Source organism: Calliopsis andreniformis, chromosome 4 (assembly GCF_051401765.1).
Source record: "Calliopsis andreniformis isolate RMS-2024a chromosome 4, iyCalAndr_principal, whole genome shotgun sequence".
Taxonomy (NCBI): domain Eukaryota; kingdom Metazoa; phylum Arthropoda; class Insecta; order Hymenoptera; family Andrenidae; genus Calliopsis; species Calliopsis andreniformis.
In genome coordinates, this window is record NC_135065.1 from 1,854,528 (window position 1) to 1,878,932 (window position 24,405).

The 24,405-nt window shown below is 30.7% G+C and overlaps 1 protein-coding gene across 1 annotated transcript; it reads left to right on the top strand.

The window, feature by feature from the left end:
- The first annotated feature begins 1,118 nt into the window (after positions 1–1,118).
- Sprt (PDZ domain-containing protein sprite) lies at positions 1,119–23,624 on the top strand. Its single transcript, XM_076376520.1, has 10 exons — positions 1,119–1,198; positions 2,573–2,666; positions 5,743–5,823; positions 16,013–16,176; positions 16,476–16,661; positions 17,519–17,674; positions 18,040–18,192; positions 20,451–20,712; positions 22,000–22,407; positions 22,697–23,624. The coding sequence occupies exons 1-10, from the start codon at positions 1,119–1,121 to the stop codon at positions 23,081–23,083; spliced, it is 1,971 nt and encodes a 656-aa protein (XP_076232635.1). The 3' UTR covers positions 23,084–23,624.
- Positions 23,625–24,405: the final 781 nt, after the last annotated feature.

The following is a 24,405-nucleotide window of genomic DNA, read 5'->3' on the forward strand; positions in this document are numbered from 1 at the left end:
CGTAATTCAGCGAGTGATGCGACGAGACTTCTTGGCGTAATAGCTTGTACGAATCCAAATCTACAAACCATACGAAATTCGAGACTCGACAAGCCACAGAAAGGTACAAACTCGCAGATTCGGATTCGTATAAGCTTTCATGAGTCGAATCGGGCTTGCTGAGACAGATCCGCCGAATCACTCGCCGATCCAGACAGACTTGCAGACTTAAGTAGCGGTCATAAGTTTACGACCACTTGGTGAAAACGTTGTCAATCTTTAGACTCTGGTAATTTCGTGAAAAGAAGTAGTACAATAGTCATCCTAGAGTCATTTTAAAGGTTTAATCCTCTCCTTTCACATTTCTAAGTTGAATTTTTTCGAAAATCCTTTCACACTAGGAAACAAGTAAAAAAGTGAAGATAGTTTTACCTCAAAAAGTTGTTTAAATTCAAACAGCTCCCAAAAGTTTAAACAATTTTTCACGTAACTAAAATCACCATCAATTTGAAGACTAAAGTCTCTTCTTTATAATGCTCTCCTAAAAATTTGTACATAATATTTTTTTTTTGGAGTTTCATTCCAATTGAAGCAGGTGTGACAAAGTTTAAAATAGCTAAAATCAGCCGAAAACGTCTAATTTAAGGTTGACACGCTTTTTTTAATAGGAATGAAACAGCGAAAAAAAATCGTGCATTAATTTTCAGGAGAAAGTTGTAAAGAGAAGGCTTTAATCTTCAAACTGATGGTGATTTTAGTCGCGTGAAAAATTTAAAAAATTTTCGACAGCTGTTTGAATTTGAATAACTTTTTAAAGTAAAACTATCTTCACTTTTTTAGTCGCTTCTTAGTTTAAAAGGATTTTCGAAAAAATTCAACTTAGATATGTGAAAGTAGAACGTTCAATCTTTAAAATTAGCTTAGGATGATTATTGTATGACTTTTTTTCATGAAGTTACAATAGTCCAAAGATTGACAACGTTTTCGCCAAGTGGTCGTAAATTTATGATCACTACTGTATATTTAATTCGTTCTAAGAAATATTCATCGATGCTGGGAGACCTAAAAAAAGATTATTTCTTTCTGTTCTAGGCGTCATTACAGTAGTCAATGCAGATTGCAATGTTGCTGTTGCAGCTATGAACGAAAGCCGGTGTCACAGTGATTCCCCCGTGCTCGCTGTACATCAGCCGCTGAATCGGAATAGAAAGGTCCTTAGGTACTGTTGTCAATAAATTTTCACATCCCATTTTATTGTCTTATCTCTTACAGGAGAAGATTCACATATGACCATCATCAATTTCAGTTAAATTTAATACAGTAGTAGGTCTATAATTGCAATAATAGCAACCATAATTAAACAATTTTTGTAAAACGTACTGTAAGTACCAATACTGGAAAATTTTGTTCTTTATTAAAAACATGTTCTGTGTGGCACATACATTTTTTCTTTTAAACAAAAAACGAAATTCTTTAATTTTAGAACTTACGCTATTCTCCACAAGAACACTTGAATTGTAACTACATAGCTGCATAGCTCAGGTTGCATAGCTGCAAATATTGAATTCATTTTGAGAAAAATTGGTACTTTTAAGGAAAAGATGCGTAGTCTGATATACTTGGATAACTATTAAACTCATAGGAATCTATAATACATAATTCATCATTCCCTATATCGTACACTCACACGTACAAAACACAGTTACACCACGTTAATATTTCTCCTCATTATCTATGCTGCTCGACATTAGGCCAAAACTCTGTAAATATCATTCATAAAAATATTAAACGAGATGTCCACGCTCGCCGCTGCACTACTGCGGCTGTTTAGTAAGGTATTCTCCTACTTGCAAAATATGCTGGATCACGTAATTTTTCCAAACTCTATAGATACCTTTTTTTAAATTAACTCAATAGTTACAACTACAGTTATGATTATATTTATTGTAATTATAGTCCTATTATTTTACTGAATTCATTAAAGTCAATAAGACCCTTATGTGCTTTCCTTTATTAATACAGAATCATATAAAGTGATCTCTTTATCACAATCTTCTTTAAACAGAGATTTTTCATGGAGATTTTATTATATTCCCGTATATTAACAAATTTAAAGAAAATTCTTAAATATTCTTTCAAATTTCTATAATATTGTCCAATAGTTTTAATTGCTGCACATTATTCTAATTTTTCTAAAGAAGGCAGGAAAAACTTGAAAAACAAAAGTGGACCGGATCGTAAGTGACTCAGGTTACCGATAGAAGAATAGAATTAAAGTACTGAAAATCTTAAACCTAGCTTTGTCAGATTTTATTTATTATATACTATACACGTATATGTATTGTAACTTGTACATATATACTTGTATATATGTATTGTAACTAATCACTTGTTGCGTAGTTATATTTCGTTAAATTCAATAAAAGTATCAGTAATTTAATGGCAACGCTATAATATGTATATTTTAAGGAATATAAACTAAAAGTAAATTTTACTCTAACTTTATAATTCATAAATTATAACTTTTCATGTTACGCGTAGTATGTATTTTTATCGTTCACCTATGAAACATGTTAAAAGAAATTACTTGCAGGCGATCGAAGAAAAGTGAGCTAATCTATACGACTGACTGTGGCGACGATAAAGAAGACTTAGGATTCAAGCTCCAACAACGGTCCGTCTCTCTGGTAACTTTCATAAATTTTACAAAATTATTATAAACGTTTTGTGTATACTTTTTATAAATTACAAAGTTTCTTATGTAAAGCATTAACATTTTTAAATTTTAAATGAGTGTGATACATTTTTATTGGATCAAAATTGTTTGTTTAACCTCCTACACTAAATTACATACTAACAAAAAATACGTATATCGCTTGCATGTAGTTGATTATCAAAGTGGAAATGACGTTGTTATTGTTGGATTTTATTTTTACGCTTTAACACTTAATTCAGGTTCAGCAGGCGTGAATGTGGACCACATGACTTAAATAAAAAAACATAAAATATATTTCTTTGGATATACAGTAATACTTGTTAAACAAATAATATGAAACAAAACTTTTGCGATCTTCACTCATCTCGGATTATTATGCAACTGCGTGTATCCCCGTGCCACATTCGCACACATCCTTCGCAACAGACACGAACCTTAACAGCGCGAATATTTGAAATTATCAATTCCAAAAGTTACGTGGAAATAAATGAGTCACTGTTCAAAAGAAACATCCACCAAGTCGAAAACACATAGTTTAAGGGTTTGACCAACCGTTTCAAGGTTCATCCCTAGGTGATTAATCCAAAGATTAGTCATTTAAGATACCACGAAAGATACTCCAAATGTCTGAAGGATAGCACTTTCGAGCTGGTGTATGCCACTTTTGCAATATTTTTAGTTTTTATGCAGTAAATCTTGTACCTATTATATCAGCAAAAATCGGTACCTTCTTTTCCATCGAATCATCGAGTTTCCAATGCACGGAGATAATGACCATCACTATTTCTGTAATAAGATGGCAAAATCTGCCTATGCCCTAATTTTTTTAATTCTTCAGTACAGCAATTTTGAAATTAGGTAAATCAGTAAATAAACACACATATCATGAATTGCCTCCTTACCTTTTTCTAAATTACGTGGTATGTAGGTATCGTCTTTTGCCAATTGATAGATCTTATCTAGAAATACTTGAAAGAGTAGATGCATATCTGGATTTTGAAAAAAAAAATGACATATCGAGTTTTGCCATCTGACTACAGATTTCTTTACATAGAAACTTATTATATATTTTACTAATAAATAATATAAGGTCATATTACCTATACGTTTACAATACATTCTAGTTTCTTTTAAATAACAGAGTTTAATGTAAAATATATACTTTAAAGCAATAAATAATCATATAAAAGACAAGAGCATTCGAACAAAACTTAAGTATTAAGAAAATTGCAAAAAAATAAATGTTAATCTAATTTAATAATATAAAACAAAAGTATTCAATATTATATGGAATATCATTTAAAACTAATGATTGCTTGCATTCTTTTAAGTATACAGGGTAGTTCTGAACATGTGCAGTGTTTTTTAAGTATACACCAGATACATCAAAAGTGTTCATATATCCGGAAACGTGTAGTTTCTTTGTTTAGCTATTTTAACTATTTTATACCGCATAAGGCACTGGTCCATCACTTACCTGTACAGCATGCTACCCCCTTTAAGGTCCTGTTAGGAGCCAGGGATGCCCACTAAGGGGCAGAGATGCCCGCGGGCGCCAGGCAATGTCTGGGATCGCGAGCGAGCGAACTCGCTTGTAGCGGCTCTCCAGAAGAGTTTCTGCTCCTCGAAGAATGAACTTTGCGAATGTAAAGACGTTCTGTGTTACAACTACAAGCATACACTAGTGAACATAAAGGACCCAATGAAAATATATATAACTTTGTATAAAACATAAAACTTACGCCAAGTGATTGAAATTCATATACAGTTCAATTTTTTTTAATTAACATGGAAAAAGTTATACAAAAACTTGTGGTAGATTATTCAATAAATGAATGCATTTAATGCCAAGCCAGTTTTATGTGATTTATTCTCCAAGGCGTGTAGGTCACCTATGACCCACTCAGTATCTTTATTATTATTATTAGGTAAATTGTATTCCATAATGATATCAAGAAGTATTTACGATATAAATACTATACTATATAAATATAGGAAAAATAATACTTTTAATTCGAATGGAAAAAGAGTTGTGTAAAAAAGACCATGGGTATGAATATTATAAATTTCTCGTAAGCAATCAAGTTTGACAGTGAATTTGAAATAATCTGGACCTGTCCATTAAGCATTACATGACAGAACAAGTGGCATCTTTCCAGATGCGGTAGTGCATTGCATGCACAAACACTAAGCCTGAATTGAAGGGAGGGGAAGGGGATTAGCTAGAAGGGGGCTATAGCATGAGTCTCGCTCTTTAAGGTATCACAATTTTTCACACACTAAAATAAATTGCAAATACATAAAAAAAGTTACTTGTAATTTATTAATGGTTTTCTGCAAAAGTCATATTTACTGTGAAGTTCTGGAGTTTACTTTGACACAAAGATTGAAAATCCTTTATTAAATCCTTTCAAAAAGTAGGAAATATTTTGCTATAGCATCACCCGAGCTCTAAGACTCACAAAAACTTAATCTGGCCTTGACAAATACACCATTTTAGTTGCTCCCACTCTGTTGCCGAAGTCAGAGTCGAGCGCTTGCGGGCAAATTCGAGCGCACGCACTTGCGACTTGGGCTTCGTTGTGCTAAGCCCAAAACTATTTGGCCTTACTGTTGAGTGGAGCATGATTATGGATCTTAAAGGGAGTATTTCATCGTACGTTATAAAATAGCGTATAAATAAAAAACTAAGCGCACATGAACTTCTCTCATTATTTGAATGTCTAGAAACTTCCCCGTCAAAATGTTTCATATGTTTGGAGACATCCTGTATACAGGATAAGTGTTATTAATTAATTAACTAGTTTACATTATTTATTATTTATCCTAATCTCTCAACTCCTACAGGGAAAAATGAAATAAGATACTATATATGTCAAAGATCATCATATACCATTTTTGTTTACTAAGAACACTCAATTTTACAAAAATGTTACGTAACTTTCTCATCTCGTGAAACTTTTATTATAATGTTTATGTGTACATGTGAAAACGCTTTGTGATCAGACGTAAACAAACTTATAACTTGCCTTATTGTTTCATTTTAGACTGCTCTGCATACTGGTACCGGCTCGCAACAGCAACTTTTGGAACCTAGAATGGCGCAATTGGAAACTTTGGAGGCAAAGGTAATAAAGAAAATATATAGATTTAATCAATATGTGCTATCATAGGCAAAGTATAGAACCAAACCTGTTACCTTACAAGCTTTCACAATCTAAAGTTATTATAGATACATAATACCTTATCGATACCTAGAACGTCAAAGACTGGTTCTAACATTTGAAGGGAACCTTTTCGACGAGAAAATCTATTCGCTGTTATTTATTAATAAAGTTTCCAGTAACGTGAGAATTGTAATTGAGTTCTCTAAAGTAACAGAAAATTAGGGCACAAGTATGTGTTTAATACAAGATACCTATATTTTTATATTCAGATTGTGCAGACTGTCTTTAGTTCTTGAGCTGATGAATATTTTTCATTATTTTTTAATAAATACAAATGAGTACTTTTCTACACATGTGTACTAAGACTTACATATGTATATACTTACGAAAAACGTGTAGATAATTTTATAATTGATGTACTGTGATGATTTACATACGTACGTGGAAATATTTCTCAATATTTCGGTGAAACTGTTGTAATAATATATGTATATAATTTCAGATAAACAAAACTTAAATTTTAAATTAAATCTATTTTTAACATTTTAAAAAAACTTTTTTTAAATCTCTGGCAGTCTGTTTTTACTAGAATTTATCATTTACTTTAACTCCAACAATTGTCTCTTAACTGGTCTCTTAGTGGCACTAGAGCTATAAAAAGAAAAACTGAAATAAGTCAGCTATTCTCTTGAAAGTATCAAATTTTTATAATTCGGAATGTTCTTAAAGTTCAAGGAAACAATACTTGAAAAACTGATTCGTAGACTTTGCGAGTAGATATCTTTCCAGAATAGTTTTATATAAACAAAAATGTTATAAATTACATTGCGTTATCACGTTTCCATTGGAGAAATGAGGAACTGATGGACAATGGGCATACTATAATCAAAGGTGTCTATAACTAAGATAGTCGTGTAGCAATTTTACATAAATGCGCGCGTGCATACTCACACGCGCTTATTATATACGTACAATATGTATTATATTATATATCGAACGAAACCGAGGGCGATCTTTCGTGTTTATCGGCGGGTCTGCTATAGTCCATGGCGTCTTAAGGCTGTCCAACCAGTGATTTATATGCAGATGCATGAGCCGAACTGTGTTTCGTTTGGGGTCCTGAGACCATACCCGCGCAGGTACTATTAAAACTGCCCCAAGTCCACACGGATATGCATTGGCGCAGCATCCTCGAAAACTCTGTTTATGTATCAGTGGAATGAACTGATAAAAGTTGAAATAAATGAAAATATAACTATCAATTTTTTGCAACATTTTAATACTAATTATTTTCACAAATAATGGGAGAATTATTTCAGATAGAAAGAAATGTTAAATGAAGAGCACACGTACAGAAGGTGTTCTGTTGTAGTGTTCTTTAATACACTATTATTATAGGTAATTACAGTTCGCTCATATTGGTATCAACACTGATTATTATAGTGTACGTATTACTGATTATGAAATAATATTAAATGACAAATATTTTATTTAAAATATAAATTAGTATTACAACTATGTTGTATGAATCCTCACTATAATATATATATAATCTTTATATTAACTTTTGATAGTAATATCAATCAAGACCGTATTACGTGTACAACTTCCAATCTTCTTTCGACTATTTTACAAGATCTCCTTTATAGATATTAAAATATTTAGAGAGAGTTTTCTTAATACTAGATAATATCCTAAAATTAAAACGTCTGCACAACATACCAATTATCGCAGAATTTTATAGTGAAAAATTTAATAGGAAGCAGTAATAGGACAAAACAGACTAAATTGATTTTATTGCACTTTCTACAATTTAATAATAATATTACAACACTTAGAAAATCTGACATGCTTACTTTAGTAGAGCAACTACCTTCACTGTATAGCTCAACTGATTCTTTATCGTTAAAAAAATATGTAAATCTTATTTTTACGTCACAGATCTCGGACAACTGAAAAGTATGAGTCAGGTTTGTTCACGTAAGATCTTAAAAGCAAAAAGATCTTCGATTATGTACGAAGTTAAGATTATCCCAAGAACAAATAATATCGTCAGTTATAAAAGCGAGTTGAGAAAGTGTCAAAATGTGCCTGTGTATGATAAAATCTGTTGTCAGATTAAAGAGGCTTAAAGGTGTAGCTTACATACAAAAAAACATCAAGATCCACATGATTGGTTTAAGGATATCATATTGCTAAATGTAAAACATATTATTTCAAGACGGAAGCAAATCGAACCCTTCTTTATAACACATTTTTTTATTTGATCAATACTTATCTAATATTTTTATAACCGTATTAACGTATATAGAAACCACCCTATATATATGTATAAAATTGTTTTTGCATGTATTTTTCATTTTTTCTGTGACTTTGATTTCTTACTGTATTTTCGTTAGAAAGAACATACAATAAAATAACCTTCAGTGTCAGCGGTAATATTTTTTTATTGGTAGATGTTTCAAGCTTAATTGTTGCTACTAATTAGGTGCCAGTATCGGTGTTGGTTTTTGAATTAATTAATATGTATTATCAGAGTCGTTGAAAAATTTTCGATTACTCTAAAAATTCTAAAATACTAACTGAATCTACCTATATATAAATATATTTAAGTATAAACTTAAATACATTAAGTCATTGTAAAAGCAAAAGTAGAAAGAAAATAAAGAAGGTAAAGGAAGCAGAAAACAGTTAATATGAGTAATGAAGAAGAATGTCGGCTCAGGGAAGGTACATTAATGTTAAGAAGATATATCCTTATTAGGAGGTAAGACTGACTTTAATGCGATCGATATTTGATCATAAAGAGAATTTTAGTTTACGTTATTTGTATTGATCTTTAAGAGTTGTTTTATACAAGTTACAAATTCAATGAATCTCGAACGAGCATTCTACAAGTATAATACAGATATAATATGTTTTACATAAAAAATAAAAGAAATTTTTGTATCTATAAAAGTTATATCGATTTTAATAAGAAAACTTACAATAATTTTATTTTTCTTATTCAAGTGGATATGTGTATTCATTTTTTTCAAGTAAAAATGTAAAATTATAGGAAGAATAGGGACATAATATTTTAGAAAAAATATTTTGAAAACACACTTAAGCAAAACTTAGGACACAGTACGCCTTTGGGTCTAAAGGCTCAGACAGATTTAACCGGCAAGATTGCATATCCAGAAGTCAGTGCCCCTTGCTGTTTGAACGGCATGGCAGTACACGAGGCAGGGTTTTGTCCTCTTACCATGTCAAAAACTTCACCCTTGGAACATTTTGTTTTAAACAAAGCATTTCGAACGTAACTATTTGACTTAACCTAACTTTGCTTTTTTAATTGCACTTATATGTTTCAACTGAAGTGTTTTTTATTTACTCCTACTTAGAAAGAAGCTTCCTTTGTATTTTTTAACATTATATCTATGTTAAATCATTCTTTTCGTATCGAAGTGCTTTTCTGAATACTTTAAATGGTACTGTTCCCCAATAAGCTGAATGGACTACGTACGAAAGGAAAATTGAAAGTAAACAGATTCTAATCTTACAGGAGGGATAAAGAGATTTACAGAAGTGATAAACTGGGATACACTTCTTTTAATATCGACTCTTGTTACTTCCTCTTTAATAAATAAAATTTAGAATTACATATTGGCGTATGATATTTATATACATAAATAAATAATATTTTATATATGTATTTATTTAAGTACATACATTATTTGTAGATATTGAGTAGAATTGTATTTAAGTATAATTGAATAAAAAATTCACTATCGGAAGTATGTATGTATACGTATGTATGTAATACGTAAGTATGTATGTATACAGATAAAGAAGAAACATCGTAAAATTGTATTCTTATCTGCTGTCTTTGGAAGATATTCTTAATCGCCTTGTAGCGCAGTATGCTAATTATTCCAAGATACATAGGTGTAAAGACATAATATCTACAAGCAAGAACTCTGTGCATGACGATGATGTCGAGGAATTTTAATGGGATATAACAGAATCTCTGTTATCTCTGAACTTTGGGTCTTCTGCATGCAAATTTCCCACTAAATTTTCGCTTCCTGTATATACGTCTTATACAGATTAATCGTCTTATTTATGATCATCTTTTAATGGTGATCACTTTCGTTTCCCATATAAACAAGGAAGGTGTTAAAGTCTTATTGTTAGTATACACTTACATGATTATTAGTGAACTGGTCAAAAATCTTTTTGTTACATTTCATCTGAACTTTGTACGATGTTGAATATATAGCCCAGGGTAAAAGAATAACAGATGTGTGCTTATTTTTTATTTCTCAAACCACTGACCATTTCTGAATGAACCAAAGAGCATATAACTATTATGACACAGGAAGAAGGAGTCTGTCATGAAGTATGATTGTTCTCACTAATATTTATACTAAATACTAAAGTGAAATGATAGCATACTTGAATCTTGTTTTGAAATTATTCAGTAGCTTGTGATCTGTCAAGCAATTGACAAGTGTACTCTCGTAAACGAGCAAGGATCGAAGTGGCCTGAATTAAGTGAAAATAAATCGAGTGAAACCGAGATTGTAAGACTCAATGAACCATAGAATAACAACCTAACTGTTTCTAAAATTTCACAGATTGTAAAAAGAAACCATAAGGAAATATATAATTTTTTAAAAGTCTCTACAAATTAAGGAAAAAGCAGAGTTATCGAAGGACATCAACGTAATCACAGCAGGAAAAGCAGATCATTATACGAATTACCTTAAACTCAAGATTAACAACAGGCAAAATTGCTTGAGAAGCAGGGGAAACAGCAAACATCCAAAGTGTTCGTCATGATCTTTCGCAGTGTAAGTTTATTCAAGAATTGAAGTAGAAGCAAAACCCCTGCTAACAACATAACATAAGAAACAACAGTTAACATTGGCAAAAGACTACGTTTACTGGAAGGCAACATGAAAATGAGCTTTATTTACTGACGAAAACAGTTTAATATGGACAATCTTGATGAACTTGAATATTATTACTATGATTTATAAAAAGAAGAGGTGCTGAAAAAAAGCAATTAACGATAAGTATCACGTGCTAACCAATTGCACCACCGAAGCTGTTGAAAAACCGATTACAAATAGGTGGTAATGACGTGATGATCTGAGTCGGAATCGGATACAGAAGTAAAACCAATTTACGATTCATTGAAAATAAAATGAATGGCCAATAATACTTAACTTTAATCATAGAGTAAATTAATAAACATGTATAAAGGATTACCAGCAGCAATTTGATTTTACAGCACGATAATACTGTTGTTTGTACACAGTGTGACAGTTATAGAAACATTATTTTACAGAAGAAAGAATATTAGTTTTACCATAGCTTGTATGCTCGTCTCATTTGAATATACAGGGTGTTTAAAAAAAAGAGTATAAGACTTTAAAAAGTTTATAGTACCTATTCATCGATAGGGGTAAGAAATGTCTAATCAACATAAATTCTACAATCAGTCCTTTCGATATAAAATTGACTTTTATTAACAAATATTATATTCAATATCGTGAGTGAGTTTCTTCCTTACGTATTGAATGTAACCAGAAACATTGATTCATAAGTAGATATATTGGTTCAAGGTTGTCTACATAAGATTATTAGTAATATCAACAAAGTATACTTCATAAATACAAACGTAGTATAAATTTTCAGTGTTCGTTTAGTATTGAGCGTGGAAAAGTAAAACGTTACTGTCGTGTCGTTAACAATGACCACGTATTATTCAATGAGGACACATCAGTAGACTGCAGTTTGTATACAGAAAAATATCCCAATCGCTGTACTCCATCTTGTAAACTGTTCAAAAAGATTCACCAACGATTATGCGAGATTGGTTCTTGCACGTCATACCTCTTACCTCCGGGCGACCACGATCGGTTTCTACGATTCATAAGGAAGAACGTGTTTTGAGGATGGAGGAAGAGCATCTAGGAACGAGCACCCGAAGTATTTCAAAGGCTGTGATTATCTACTATTCATCGGTTCTCTGAACTTTTCATGAGCAGTTACTGTAAATAATAAAAGTCGATTTTACATCGAAAGGATTGATTGTAGGACTTATTTATGTTGATTAGACATTTTTTACTCCTCTCAGTGAATACTATAAACCCTTAAAGTCCTGAATCTTTTTGTTAAACACCCTGTATAGTAGAACTTCGACCTTAATCAGCTTTACATGAATGTTAAACTTGAAGCATCCTTTTGATAACTGATTTCATTATTGAATCTTCAATTTTAATATTAAGTCTCCAACATTTGTAAATCTACAACATTAAAAGGAAGAACAATTTAACCTTCAGCATTGTAATTCTTATAAAAGCTATGCCCATGAAAAGCAGGCTTTCACGAGTTCAAACGAAAACCTTGAACTCAGATACTCTTTTGTTGTTTTGTTTCCACCTACATACGAGGAACTGTGCCTCTGTAGAATCTTGTATATATGCTTTACACTTTACATAATTTTACTACCTTTTTCAAACCAGGATATACATACACGTAGATATGTATTGTTCACTTGCTGTAATAACGATATACGTCAAAAATTTGTTGTTTTTAAGTTATTCATACAGAATAAATCGCTCTTGCACTGAATATCGATAATGACTTAAATCTGTGAAAGTTATGAATTTCGAGTTATGTTATTGCTATAGCAAAGAGATGATATTTAAAACTTTTTGAAACGAACTGTATTAAAGAAAAATAATAGTATTTATTTATCAGCAAGAAATGAAATTCTTTAAATGTGAGTGTATTATATATATCTTTCATTAGAATAATTTGTAATCACAAAAATGTTAAGGCTTCCAAGTGCAATAATTTTCGTAAAATGATAGGAAATGAATTTATTTTCTTATTCTGTCTACGTTATTTGTAATATTTTGTGGTTTTATTTGTGGCAACAAATTTTGTCAGAAACAATTGCTTACCTCGATATAATAGCAGACAGCAGAATTTCTGTCGATACATTTCCATTAATTACTAAAATGTAAGAGGAAATGAAAAAACTCCATAATACATGATCAGAACTGTGTGCATTACACTCTTATTTTCGAGTTTAAAATATTTTTATTTTAAAATACATATTTTCCAGACTGATTTGGTGTAGAAATAAAACTTAAAGTTTCCGTAAAACCTAGATAAATTTATCTTTAACAATTCTTCATAAAGCACGATTACTTGATCAATACCTTCGAGTTTTTGAAAATTAAATAGTATATAACATCGCTTAAGTATTTATGTATTAAAATCGGGCACTGTCATGAAAATTTGTCATGTACGTAATATAAAAACTGACACAAGATACTATTTGCAATAATATTTTGCAATACTATTTATAATTTTCAGTAATTAATAGATGAAATTTATTTATAAGGTTTTTCAGTTATTTATTCCCACCATCTACTCCATTAAGCTAAAGTAAAATAAGATTGCACGTCTATTACACTCTGCAGTTTTATCTTATATCCCACAATCGTGAATCTTGGTTCTAGAGATAATCCTATGAACGAACGCAAAGTAACTGGCACGAAAAGTTTGAGAAGATATTGTTATAGCTTATAATAAAGTGGTACATGTATTCATATATATTACACATAGTTAAGAACGTATACATGAATGTTATTATGAATACTTGTGTTGGTAAAAATGTATACATATCACAAATATAGGAATTTCGAAAGTGATAACTCAAAAAAGTATGTTTTTCAGGGAAAGCAAAAGACTGTTTACAAATTTAGAATAAATTATTTGCTGAATAAGTAACATTGACATAAAAAATAGTTTTCTTCTATTGGTGGTTATTTTACTTGAATAATTCGTCAGAGGAGTAACTACGTGTTATTTGTAATAAATTACTTTTTTATAATTATTCAAAAACTTGTAATTTATATTTGAAGATTATTTAAAAAATTTTTTATAACGAATATAGAGGTATATTTATCAAACTATTTCATAGTCATACCTAACTCGAAAGTTATGTTTTTTGAGTTATGTTACTTTTAAAACATAACATGCGTATGTGTGATATGTTGTTTCTATAACAAAACTTAAACACTTATGACGGAACTGCATTATTTCTTCTAAGATATTTTTCTGTGAACAACGAAGAAAATTGATCCTTTTTCGAAAGAAGTTATACATACATTAATTCAAGGGTTTAGCTTGAACGAAAAGAAACGTTTATAAATATGAAGTTAAGTTAAAAAAATCTAAAGATTTTCTTTTTCGAGATACTTATACCTGTTGATAACGAATTTTAATTACTTTTTAATTAATCAATTTTAACAATCAATATTTAAATGTGAATCTTTAGAATTTTTGAATTACTACTAGTAGCGCTATAAAAGCATAGGTAGGTCTTTGTGTTTTTATAACCACAATGAAGGAGGATGCGGCATAGGACTATTGTACATAGTATGTCTCGGATACAACAGACCACCAACTGGGCATAAAGGAATGATGAACCGGATATCCTTACAGTCCGATATTATCGTTCACATGCTACGTATCGTTGGGATTTAAATTCTGCTTTACAGCTAAAACTTGTTAGGTACATTTATAACATTGTATAATATATAATAACACTATAAAAATTCCAGTGCTATACAGTTTATGCTACAAAGAAGAGGGAAAATTAAACATAATTACAATAGAACCTCCCTTAAATTATGGATATTTGATGTAATGAGAATAATTATTTAACGATAGTTTACTAAAGATGAGCAAACAAACTATCGAAAGGATGCTTCAAATTTGAATCTTGTGATATTTCAGATAATCGAAGTTACAGTGCATTAGGTCTGTTATACAAAAATTTCAAGAACTATATTACTCAGTAACATCATGTGTCTTTTACAATAGCCACTCATCAAGTTGTCACGTATGCTTAAAAAAGACGTATTGGATGTAAATGACATAAATTGTTGAATAAATAAATTTACAATTTTAGTTATCGTCGTTTCACTGTATTTAGAAATTTTATTCTAAAAGATTTTATTCTAAAAGAATTTGAATTAGAATCTTTTATTCTAAAAGAATTTGATTATATTTTGTTTATTTTTTTCAAACATGTATACTCGATAACTTTGTATACGCACCTAAAATATATCAAATATGCAACCGTTTGCATCAAATTCTTCTTTTTAATTGTTCCCCAGTTAAGGTCAGTATTTATGTACCTCCACATACTTTTCTCCAAAGAAAAGAGAAAATGAGAAAGTATTATTTATTATGTATCTTATCTAATATCAATTTAAAACTTATTCAAATCGGCATATCCTGCTGTTTTAGTAAATAAAGTTAAATCACTGTCATTAATTATAAATTTACGGAAATAATAGGCTTACATGTTTGTTGCATTCTGTTTCAATATATTATTTTATACCAAAATATTAATAGAAGTATCTATTACTAACAAAAGTGAATTCGTACAGATGCTATGATAACACACACAGTTATTGCACTAAATGAAACTGGAAACTCTTTGATCAAGAATGTATTGTTGAAGTGCATGATGTATGGAATTTGTATAATTGACAATTACTGCTTACATCCATACCAATGACATAATTTACGTTACTAAAGGAATTAACCCGGATTAAATTTGCAGAATGGCCATTAAAAACAAAATAAAACAAAAATTGCAATGAAACCTTTGTTTATAAATTTTAATTATAATTATAAATGCTTAAAGTGCGATTTTATCACGATATTATCACTATTACGATATACATGTGTATAATCCCTACACTCCCTTAAAGTTATTAAAGATTACTATAAAAAGAAGTGAACTTTCCAAAAACATTACGCCATTTAAATTTATGAATTCATACAGAGAGTGTAACAAATATAGCCTTCGATATTTTAAGGGGTGGTAGTAGTATGAAATCCAAACTGGAGCACAAAATGTTCTATGTCATAGTGCCCGATCTACCTTTATTTTACAATAATAATGCCTGATAATTAACATACCTATATGTTAAATTAACAATTAGAGAACTCCGTAATTTTACAGATATAAATATCAACGATAATAAGAACGATATAAATACATGCATACATACAATATATTGACACACACAGACATTATAATTGTGTGCATTTATTCTTTGCACAGATGGCCAGTATAGAAGTTTCCTTATCGACTACTCCTAGACGAAAAAAGGGTGGAAGCATTTCCGGTGGAATTACATCACCTGCTGACTATCGGAATCGAGACCATTATAAAGAATTAGATGCCCTTCGAATCGCACTGCGTGATAAGGAAAACATTATACAAACGTAAGAAATTTTGATTATTCTACATTTTGTAATAAATTATAAGAAACCTGTTCTGTGAAACATATTATGCACTGTGTGTCTTAAAGTGAAATTTAACAAAACATATAAATTCTTTGCAATAAGATACAAAAAAAGAAAAAAAATACAGAAAATCTTTGCCGATACTCTTTTTTAATCAGAACTGTTACTTATAAAAAATACACAATTACAAACTAGTACAGGGTGTTAGAATATTGCATATGTATAACATACTTAATATACCTTATCATACTCACCGCTATAAAACTACTACATTTCAGATTAAAAGGACAATTGTGCAACACCCTGAGTAATCGCTTAGCACTACGTAACGGTGTACCACCCTTAACAGAAGCCGATAGAAAAGCAACTGAAGAAAGACTTCAGAGATTACGACGGGACGCAGATAATAAACGATTGGCGATTAAAAATTTGAAACTTGCACTTGAACGTCTAGATATTACTGAGTGAGTGAAACATAGTTTTTATTAAATCTGTATAATTGTGAAATAGATGATGCATTAAGGTACATTTACATTTAATAAACGAATGAGAATACAAGCACGGCTAAATTCAAGCAAAGTGATCAAAAAATGATGGTAAAAGATCGCGATCCATCATTCCTCGATAAGAATCTATTTTTTTTCGTCTTGTGACATTTCCAAAACAGTTTTAAATCAGTTACAGTTTTTTATTTATTTTTGTACTGGAATTCAAAGGTTTTTATATTTGTTTGAAAGTCATATATTTTTTTTAAAAACTCAAAGTTTTTCAACCTAATTTTTGCTCATAAACCTGAGAAAGCACGGATCTCTCAATATCCATAATAATTATGGATTTCTTAAACGTTCCGTTTGGATATAAGAATTAGACCAAACAAAGGAAATAAGTATTACCCTCAATTTTCAATGATCCTTCGCCAATATATATGATAAAATACATCAAGTTGAAAGCGCTAATATGTATGCAATTGTTTTGGCTGTCAACAGGCAGTAATTTACAAGAGATTAACAATCAAAGTTCTTCCAGGGATGGTATTTCTTTTTAAATATAGAACATGTTCTTGCACACTGTAGTGGCGTATCTACTAAGTACCAGATTAAATTACGGTTTTATAATTTTATTATATATTATTTTATTATATTTTATTATATATATTATATTATATATAATTTTATTTCTAACAAACTGAATTTCCAAAAAAGTGAATTGGGTAGACATCTTTCACTCAAAGACAATTGTAAAGGACTATCAAAATAACTATAACTAACTGTCAATAATTATAAAAATTTATAAAATCATGTATGAAATTTATTTGTTTCAGTAATATTGATGTACGAATTCAGCAAGCCGAATTAGAATACAGGCTTGGACGAGAAGAGCTGGAACTTTTGACTCTTCGTGAAGAAAGCAGAGCCCTTCAAGCTGCTTTAGAATTAGCAGAAACTCAAGAAAAACAAAAAAATGATACGATATTCAGGTACGTAACTACATATATACATGTATACACATAGAACATATCATCCAATACTAGGTTACTGTAGTATCGGTATTTAAAAATTTCTCGAAATTATATTCATATTCTCTGCTGCATTGTCGCCGTGTACAATCGGATAAAAAGCCAATAAATTTGATCAAATGAAAATGATCAATTACACACGTTCGTGTTTTCTGTGTAGTTAATCCAGCTAGACATGTACTTGTGTAGTGGTGTTTAGTATATTTTGATCGATTGTGCAGTTAATAATTCATGAAAATGCAATCATGTTTCGTGTACGATACATTTTAGAAAATTATTTTACAAAAAGATGGTAACTATTTAATCACTGTATTTTGTACTGGCAGTTGCATTTCTGGTTCTACGCAAGTGACAATTCATGCGGTGGAAGTTAGTGCATATTCAAAAAGCCCTCGTTTTGGTGCAGGACCGAGAGAAGACACACCTGGTCTCTACGTTGATTGGGCAGTTGAAGATTCTGGACTATGCCGGGGAGACAGGTTCGATTATATTTTTGCATTAATTGCACAAAATTTAAAATTATGTTCAATAAGTGTACAAGGTGAACAAATTAGCTTGATCACCTTGAATATCTCATTTTATTTTGATAATAGGAGAAATATTAAAGAGGAACATTATTTGATTCGAAGTGGGAAATATTATGGTAAGCAGAACATTTTTTTAAGGTCATATTTTTCGTCATTTCAAAAACGTCGATTTTTTAATTGATATCGCATATTTTTATCATCATGACATAGTAGCTAAGATCGAATTCAGTGATCTATAATACTTTGACCTTCACGGAACTTTAAATAAGAAAAATTAAAAAATGTTTGAAAATAGATGAGAATAATATAATAACTACGATAAAGAGATTAGTTTTTAAACTAATCGAAGAAAAATCTTTTTTTTATTAGAACAGAGAAACTGGTGGAAAACTATGTTTTAACAAAATTTACTACGTCTCTATTATAAACTTCAAAATGATTTTCTGCTGTCATCTTTTAAACTTTGTTTTCTAAAAAAAAATACTGCTACGTTCCGCAGTGAGGAACATTCACCTGATTGTATATACAATTTATTCGCTAACGTAGTATAATACAAGTATAGTCCCTTAGGTATACTTTAGAAAGGCTTTAGCCTCTCGCCCCCTTCCCTTAATTTAGGCCTGACCAGAGTCTTCAGATTATCAGAGAGTTAAGTGATTCCAGTTTTTTACGACTTGTACTTATAACAAATCGCTTCTAATAGAACCTAATAAACTAACAGAAGATACTTCTAATTTAACATGAAGAACTATAATTTTTTTTAAAGAAAACAATAGAAATTGTACTTTACTGTGAGTTTGTTAAAAGTCTTCTGACGAGGTTTTTACTTAAAGTGTTAATCAGCTCGAAACAAATTACTATACTCACGCAAATAAACAAAGAGGGAGTAAAACAAGGAGGTGCGCAAAGAAGGTACAGACAGACGCTGATGGTAGAAAAGGCACAAATAAGAAAGTAAATACGAAATCGGAGAAAAGACTAAAGAAAAGAATTCTGAGAAGAAACGTTTTCAACGCATGTTTAACGTCGTATGTTATACCTCGTAACTTGACTATCGTTATAGAACAATACTGTAATTCTGGCATTTGGTTCCCAAGAAGCCACCGTAGCGTGAAGCAACGCCGGAAGTTCGCCTTGTGCCCCCGCTAATTGTACACCTGTGACTTCGTATGACCTCATCTTTTTACCTTCCACTGGTTTCCACGTTCGTTCGCGGGAAAAATTTGTCAAAGGCTCACGCATCTTTGCTTTAAATCCTTCACCTTTTACACTGTCTAAAAGATTTTTCAAAATCTTCTTGTAAACTTGTATTTATCTATTGCTTAACAGAAATCACATTTTTTATAACAACCTATCAATATAATTTCTACAATTAGTATATAAATGGATATATTCAAAGTACTAAAAGAAAATATGTGATTCGTCCAACATTTATTTGAATGAAAATTACCCATTTTTGGAGAACATAATCTTATTCAATTCAAGATACAATTCTGATCACATGCCTAGTTTTCTTTTAAAGTACAACTTACATTTTCTTTTAAAATGAGTAATTAGTATAATAAAACAACTTAGTTCACTAAAAACAGTACGTATACGTTGCTATTTTATTATTTTCTTTTAATAAATTAAATAAGTTGAAATTTTGTCTATAACTTTACGAAGCAAATTAGTTGTTATATCAATTGTTATGTGCCTGTTGAAGTATTTATATTTTGCGCAAATAGTTTAATTATACACAAAACAAATTAAAATATTCTAAACTTCGAAGAAAAAGTTGTTTTGTGTAATTTCTTGCTACTTTTTATAGTTAAAATCTTACTAAATTAAATTACCACATATTACATACATACGTGTATCGCTTAACTGTAATATAATTCTGCATGGCTTCATGCCATATTACAATTTATATAGCATGCTATTCATAAAAGTTAATGATTATAGAAAAGACTCTAAAGTGATACGTTAGACGTAAAATAGAAGAAATTCTCATTAATCATAGAATTAAAGTTATTTTCATCATTATTTAAAATTTCAATGTTGAATAATTTTCTTCAGACTGTAGGAAGAATGTAACTTAATTTTCATAGCTTTTTATTTTGACCACTTGATAACGAATAAATTTCTCTCATTGTCTTTACGGAAATTTCATTCAATTAGGTATAATTGTGCTCGCACAGCTCAGACTTATCTTCCAACATTGTCTTTAGGATCTTGGAAGTAAATGGAAAGCTAGTGGTGGGAGCAGGGAGAAGCGAGTTGGCAAGATTGTTGGCCGTTGCACCCGATGCAGCACAAATCGTAGTTCTTCGAAAATGTGAATCCCTTGCAGCTCTTCGAACACTCCGTTCAGATAATCTTAGGCTGACACACAGAATTGGATATCTCGAGGAACAAGTTAGGGATCTTTTGGCACCAAGCAGAGCCGAGGTACCCGCAACTCCTTCCCCAACTCACCAAGAACAAGTTCAGGTACCCGGCACAGATAATACGTGTGCAATTATAACTTTCGTACAGAGCGTGTTTCCAAATTCAGTGATCAAGTTTTTTTAATAACCAAATTGTATAAATCTAAACAAAAATGAATGTTCTATGTTTTAGCCTAGAAGTAAAGTTGCAAAAAAATAATGAATACGATAGATATTACTTATTTAATCTATTAATAAATTTCTAATTGCATGTTAAATTTTCGCACAGTTATAGTGTGCAGGGTAAGTGGCTTAAACATAGAACTTGAAATTTTATCAAGACGGTTAATTATACCAAAAAATATTTCAGATCAAAATGATTTATAGTAATTGCTCTTTATAAACCCGGTCCAAGTTATTTTTTATTGGCCAGGAAGATATCCCGAACTCGAAGAAAAAAGCTGGCATTTAAAAGACAGACAAACTACAGAGCGTAAAAAAATGTTTCGTTTTGACTGTCATGGACATATACTGCACCTTTCAATCGGTGAAAATATGTTGAAAAAACTTTCCACAAGATCGAGCTTCACCACATTTTTTAAATCAAATTTTTTTTTTATTTTGTCGTATGCTCATAAGGAATAAAAATCTCAAAGGAATCGTTTTACAATGTACGATTACCCGTGCACGGTTACTTTCAGTGTGACCCTCATCACGTACCAACGCATGATCGGGAGTGAACGTATTGAATTACTCCGATATCGTTTTCCAAGGAAACGGTTGAGTTATGTCATATGGTTCCTCTGAGACTTCTGTTCCTTCTGATGACTAGAATACGACGAAATAAAAAAATGGATCTTCAATGATATGGTCAAGATCAATTTTACGGGAAGTTTTTTTAACAGATTCAAATTCATTGATCCGAAGATGTAGAATATATCTGTGATAGCTAAGACAAAAAATTTTGTTTAGACCTTGTACATATTGTAAGCACCCGATGGGGCACCTATAGATTTATTACTTATACTTTTCTTGAACTTGCGTATATGCGTAACATTTTAATTTTTTCTTTTTACAACATTTAGATTTATGTTACAATGTACGATTACCCGAACACATAAAAAGTATAAAATTAGCATTTATAACAGTTTCAACTACAAAACAATTCACTTCATTTCTTTCAACAATGAATATGTTTGCTGTAAAATGTATATAGCTTACAAAAAAATTCTAAACCATTTTTTAAACGTTTAAAAAGTTCTAACTAAAATTTAATATGAAATGACAATGATACTCGACAAGCATGAATCAAATAATTTATCTCAATATTGCTTTTATTTTTATTATATAGGTTTTTCAAAAAGGACCACAAGTAACTGCATTAGTTACAAATCTTCCTAGTCTCAATGTAAGAGATTCAGTAGATCTACGGCAGAATTTACCTATGGTAAAAAGTAAAAATAGTGAACACTCAAAATGTTTAGAGGACACAAAGAGCTCAAAGAAAACTGATTTTTCATCAGATAGTGGTGCAAGCAATCATTACAAATCAAAACATAGACAAAAGCAACCAGGATTTCAGTTGACCAGATCAACTACCAGTTTGAACTGTAGACAGGCACAGTTGCAACCACAACCACAACATAGAAAACCAATACGTGCTGAATCTGCAATGGAACAGTTGTCCGAAAATTGCAAGAATACGTTACACGCACAATCTGTAGACTTTGATTCTGAACCAACCTATTATCGGATACAGGTATATAAATCACTGATTCTAGTACTATTTTTAAATTACGATATATTAATACTGTACTTACTAAGTAACTAATAATACAATTTTTAATTATTAATTATTAGCAATTTTAAAAGAGTACTTAGGTACAAATTATTTTGCTCACAATTATTTTTCCTTCTTATAAATAGGAAAATAGAATGTAATAGATAAATCTGAAATGTAAGACATTTGTTGGAAACTAAAGTTTAAAGAATAGGAAGATTGTATAAAAATAAAAGCCCTTGTATCACAGAACTCTTTACTATTTTAGGATTTACAGTCGCGAAATTTGGAAAATTCGAACACGTCGATCATATCTAGTTCGCCAGAGATAAAATCACGTCCTATACCTTTGAAAAAACCACTTCGATTGTCTTTACATCGTACATCCAGTCTTCAATCTGTAGAAAGTGCACCACCTGCAACTTTTCATGATATAGCCAAAAAGCCAACGAAGAGAAATCACAAAGGTAATCCACCAAAGGAGAAAAGTCCACAAGTAGAAACAAATTACCAAACGCAAGAATCGCAAATTAATCAATCTCAGCCACCATCGAGAACTCCTTCCAGAGCAGAATCTTGTCAAAGTGCATTACGATGGTCATCCTCTAAATCAAGACCTCATTTGGCAGCTGTTGCGATGGAAAAATGGTGTTAAAAGAACAACATTGCCAAGCATATGTTCATTAACACATTCCGTGCCGAGCTTTTTTTACGCGACTTTCCATTTAAGCCGTTTTCTATTTTGAATAAAAGCAAGTGACACAATTTGAATCATATTTAGCCATTTAATTATAAGATATTTAAGAGAACTTATTTGTTTTGTTCTACATTGTATTTTTTGTCTCTTTTTTTTATAGTAACAAAAATTTGTTAGTCTTGAAGTCATTATAAAATATGTGTTTTATAGCATACTATAAAATGCCAGCGTGTATCATCGGTGATACACACGGCTAGAATGGAATAGAATGGAATGTTTAACGTGTACTCTAGGTGGTACACGTAGCACGGAATGTGTTAAAACAACTGTATACCGTACAAATTTGTAATTTTTTGTTAAAGTATTTTACTAGCATACATAACAAGTAAGATCTCTACTATAAAAAAGTAAATTTTGTATACTTTTATATTTAATACATGTATCTGAAGAAGTCTGAACTGCATGTACTGAACTGTTCGCAAATAAACTATTTGTAACTTCGAAATAAATTTGTACACAAGATATTTGACTGTAGGTGGAGACAAATTTGAGGGATGAATAAAAAAGGCATTGGCTATTATAGCCATTTACGTAAGTAAGCACTCATTTCATACAGAAGCGGTAGAATTTTACAATACTTTAATTCAGATGAAGATTCATTGCTCTCCATAATTATTTGACTTTTGCAATGAGCGTTGTGTTGGCAATTGCGCAATTCGATTTACCGATCGCAAGTTTTAGAAGGATTTTACCAATTTTTTAGTCTTTATTTGTCTTATATTAACATTTAAAATTGCCCATTAAATTTTCTCCCACCAATAGCCACCCCTATACATAAGATGTTAAAAATTTTGATAAAATCCTATGTTATATTAAAAACAGTATTCGATAAAATAAGCAAGATTGTTAATGTAATCTAAATAATACATACAGAAATAAAATCATACTGTAGAAGGAGAAAAAGGAGTCGGCCAACTGAATTTTATTATTCGAACCTGGATCTTTCGATTATTTATCAGACCCCTGCTTTAGCTCTTATGTTAATACCCAGAACTATAACAAAATTTTTAATTTCGAATAGATATCGATAGGAAATGTTCCAAATAAGTACAATCTGGTCAGACTTACAAATGTTTTATTAGAAAGGTACATTTTAAATAGAAATATGCAAAAGATACTAAGGTACTAGGGTACTTGAGTATTGATAGAAGACTTAACCAATTAATCATTGTTAGCTTTTCAGGCCGTCCGAGAAATCTTTCTCTAATAATATACAAACG

Coding starts and splice junctions, on each gene's coding strand:
- Sprt (XM_076376520.1), top strand. CDS start 1,119: ATGAACGAAAGCCGGTGTCACAGTGATTCCCCCGTGCTCGCTGTACAT. Junction 17,675..18,039: donor AAAAATGATACGATATTCAG/GTACGTAACTAC, acceptor TTGTACTGGCAG/TTGCATTTCTGGTTCTACGC. Junction 20,713..21,999: donor CTCACCAAGAACAAGTTCAG/GTACCCGGCACA, acceptor TTTATTATATAG/GTTTTTCAAAAAGGACCACA.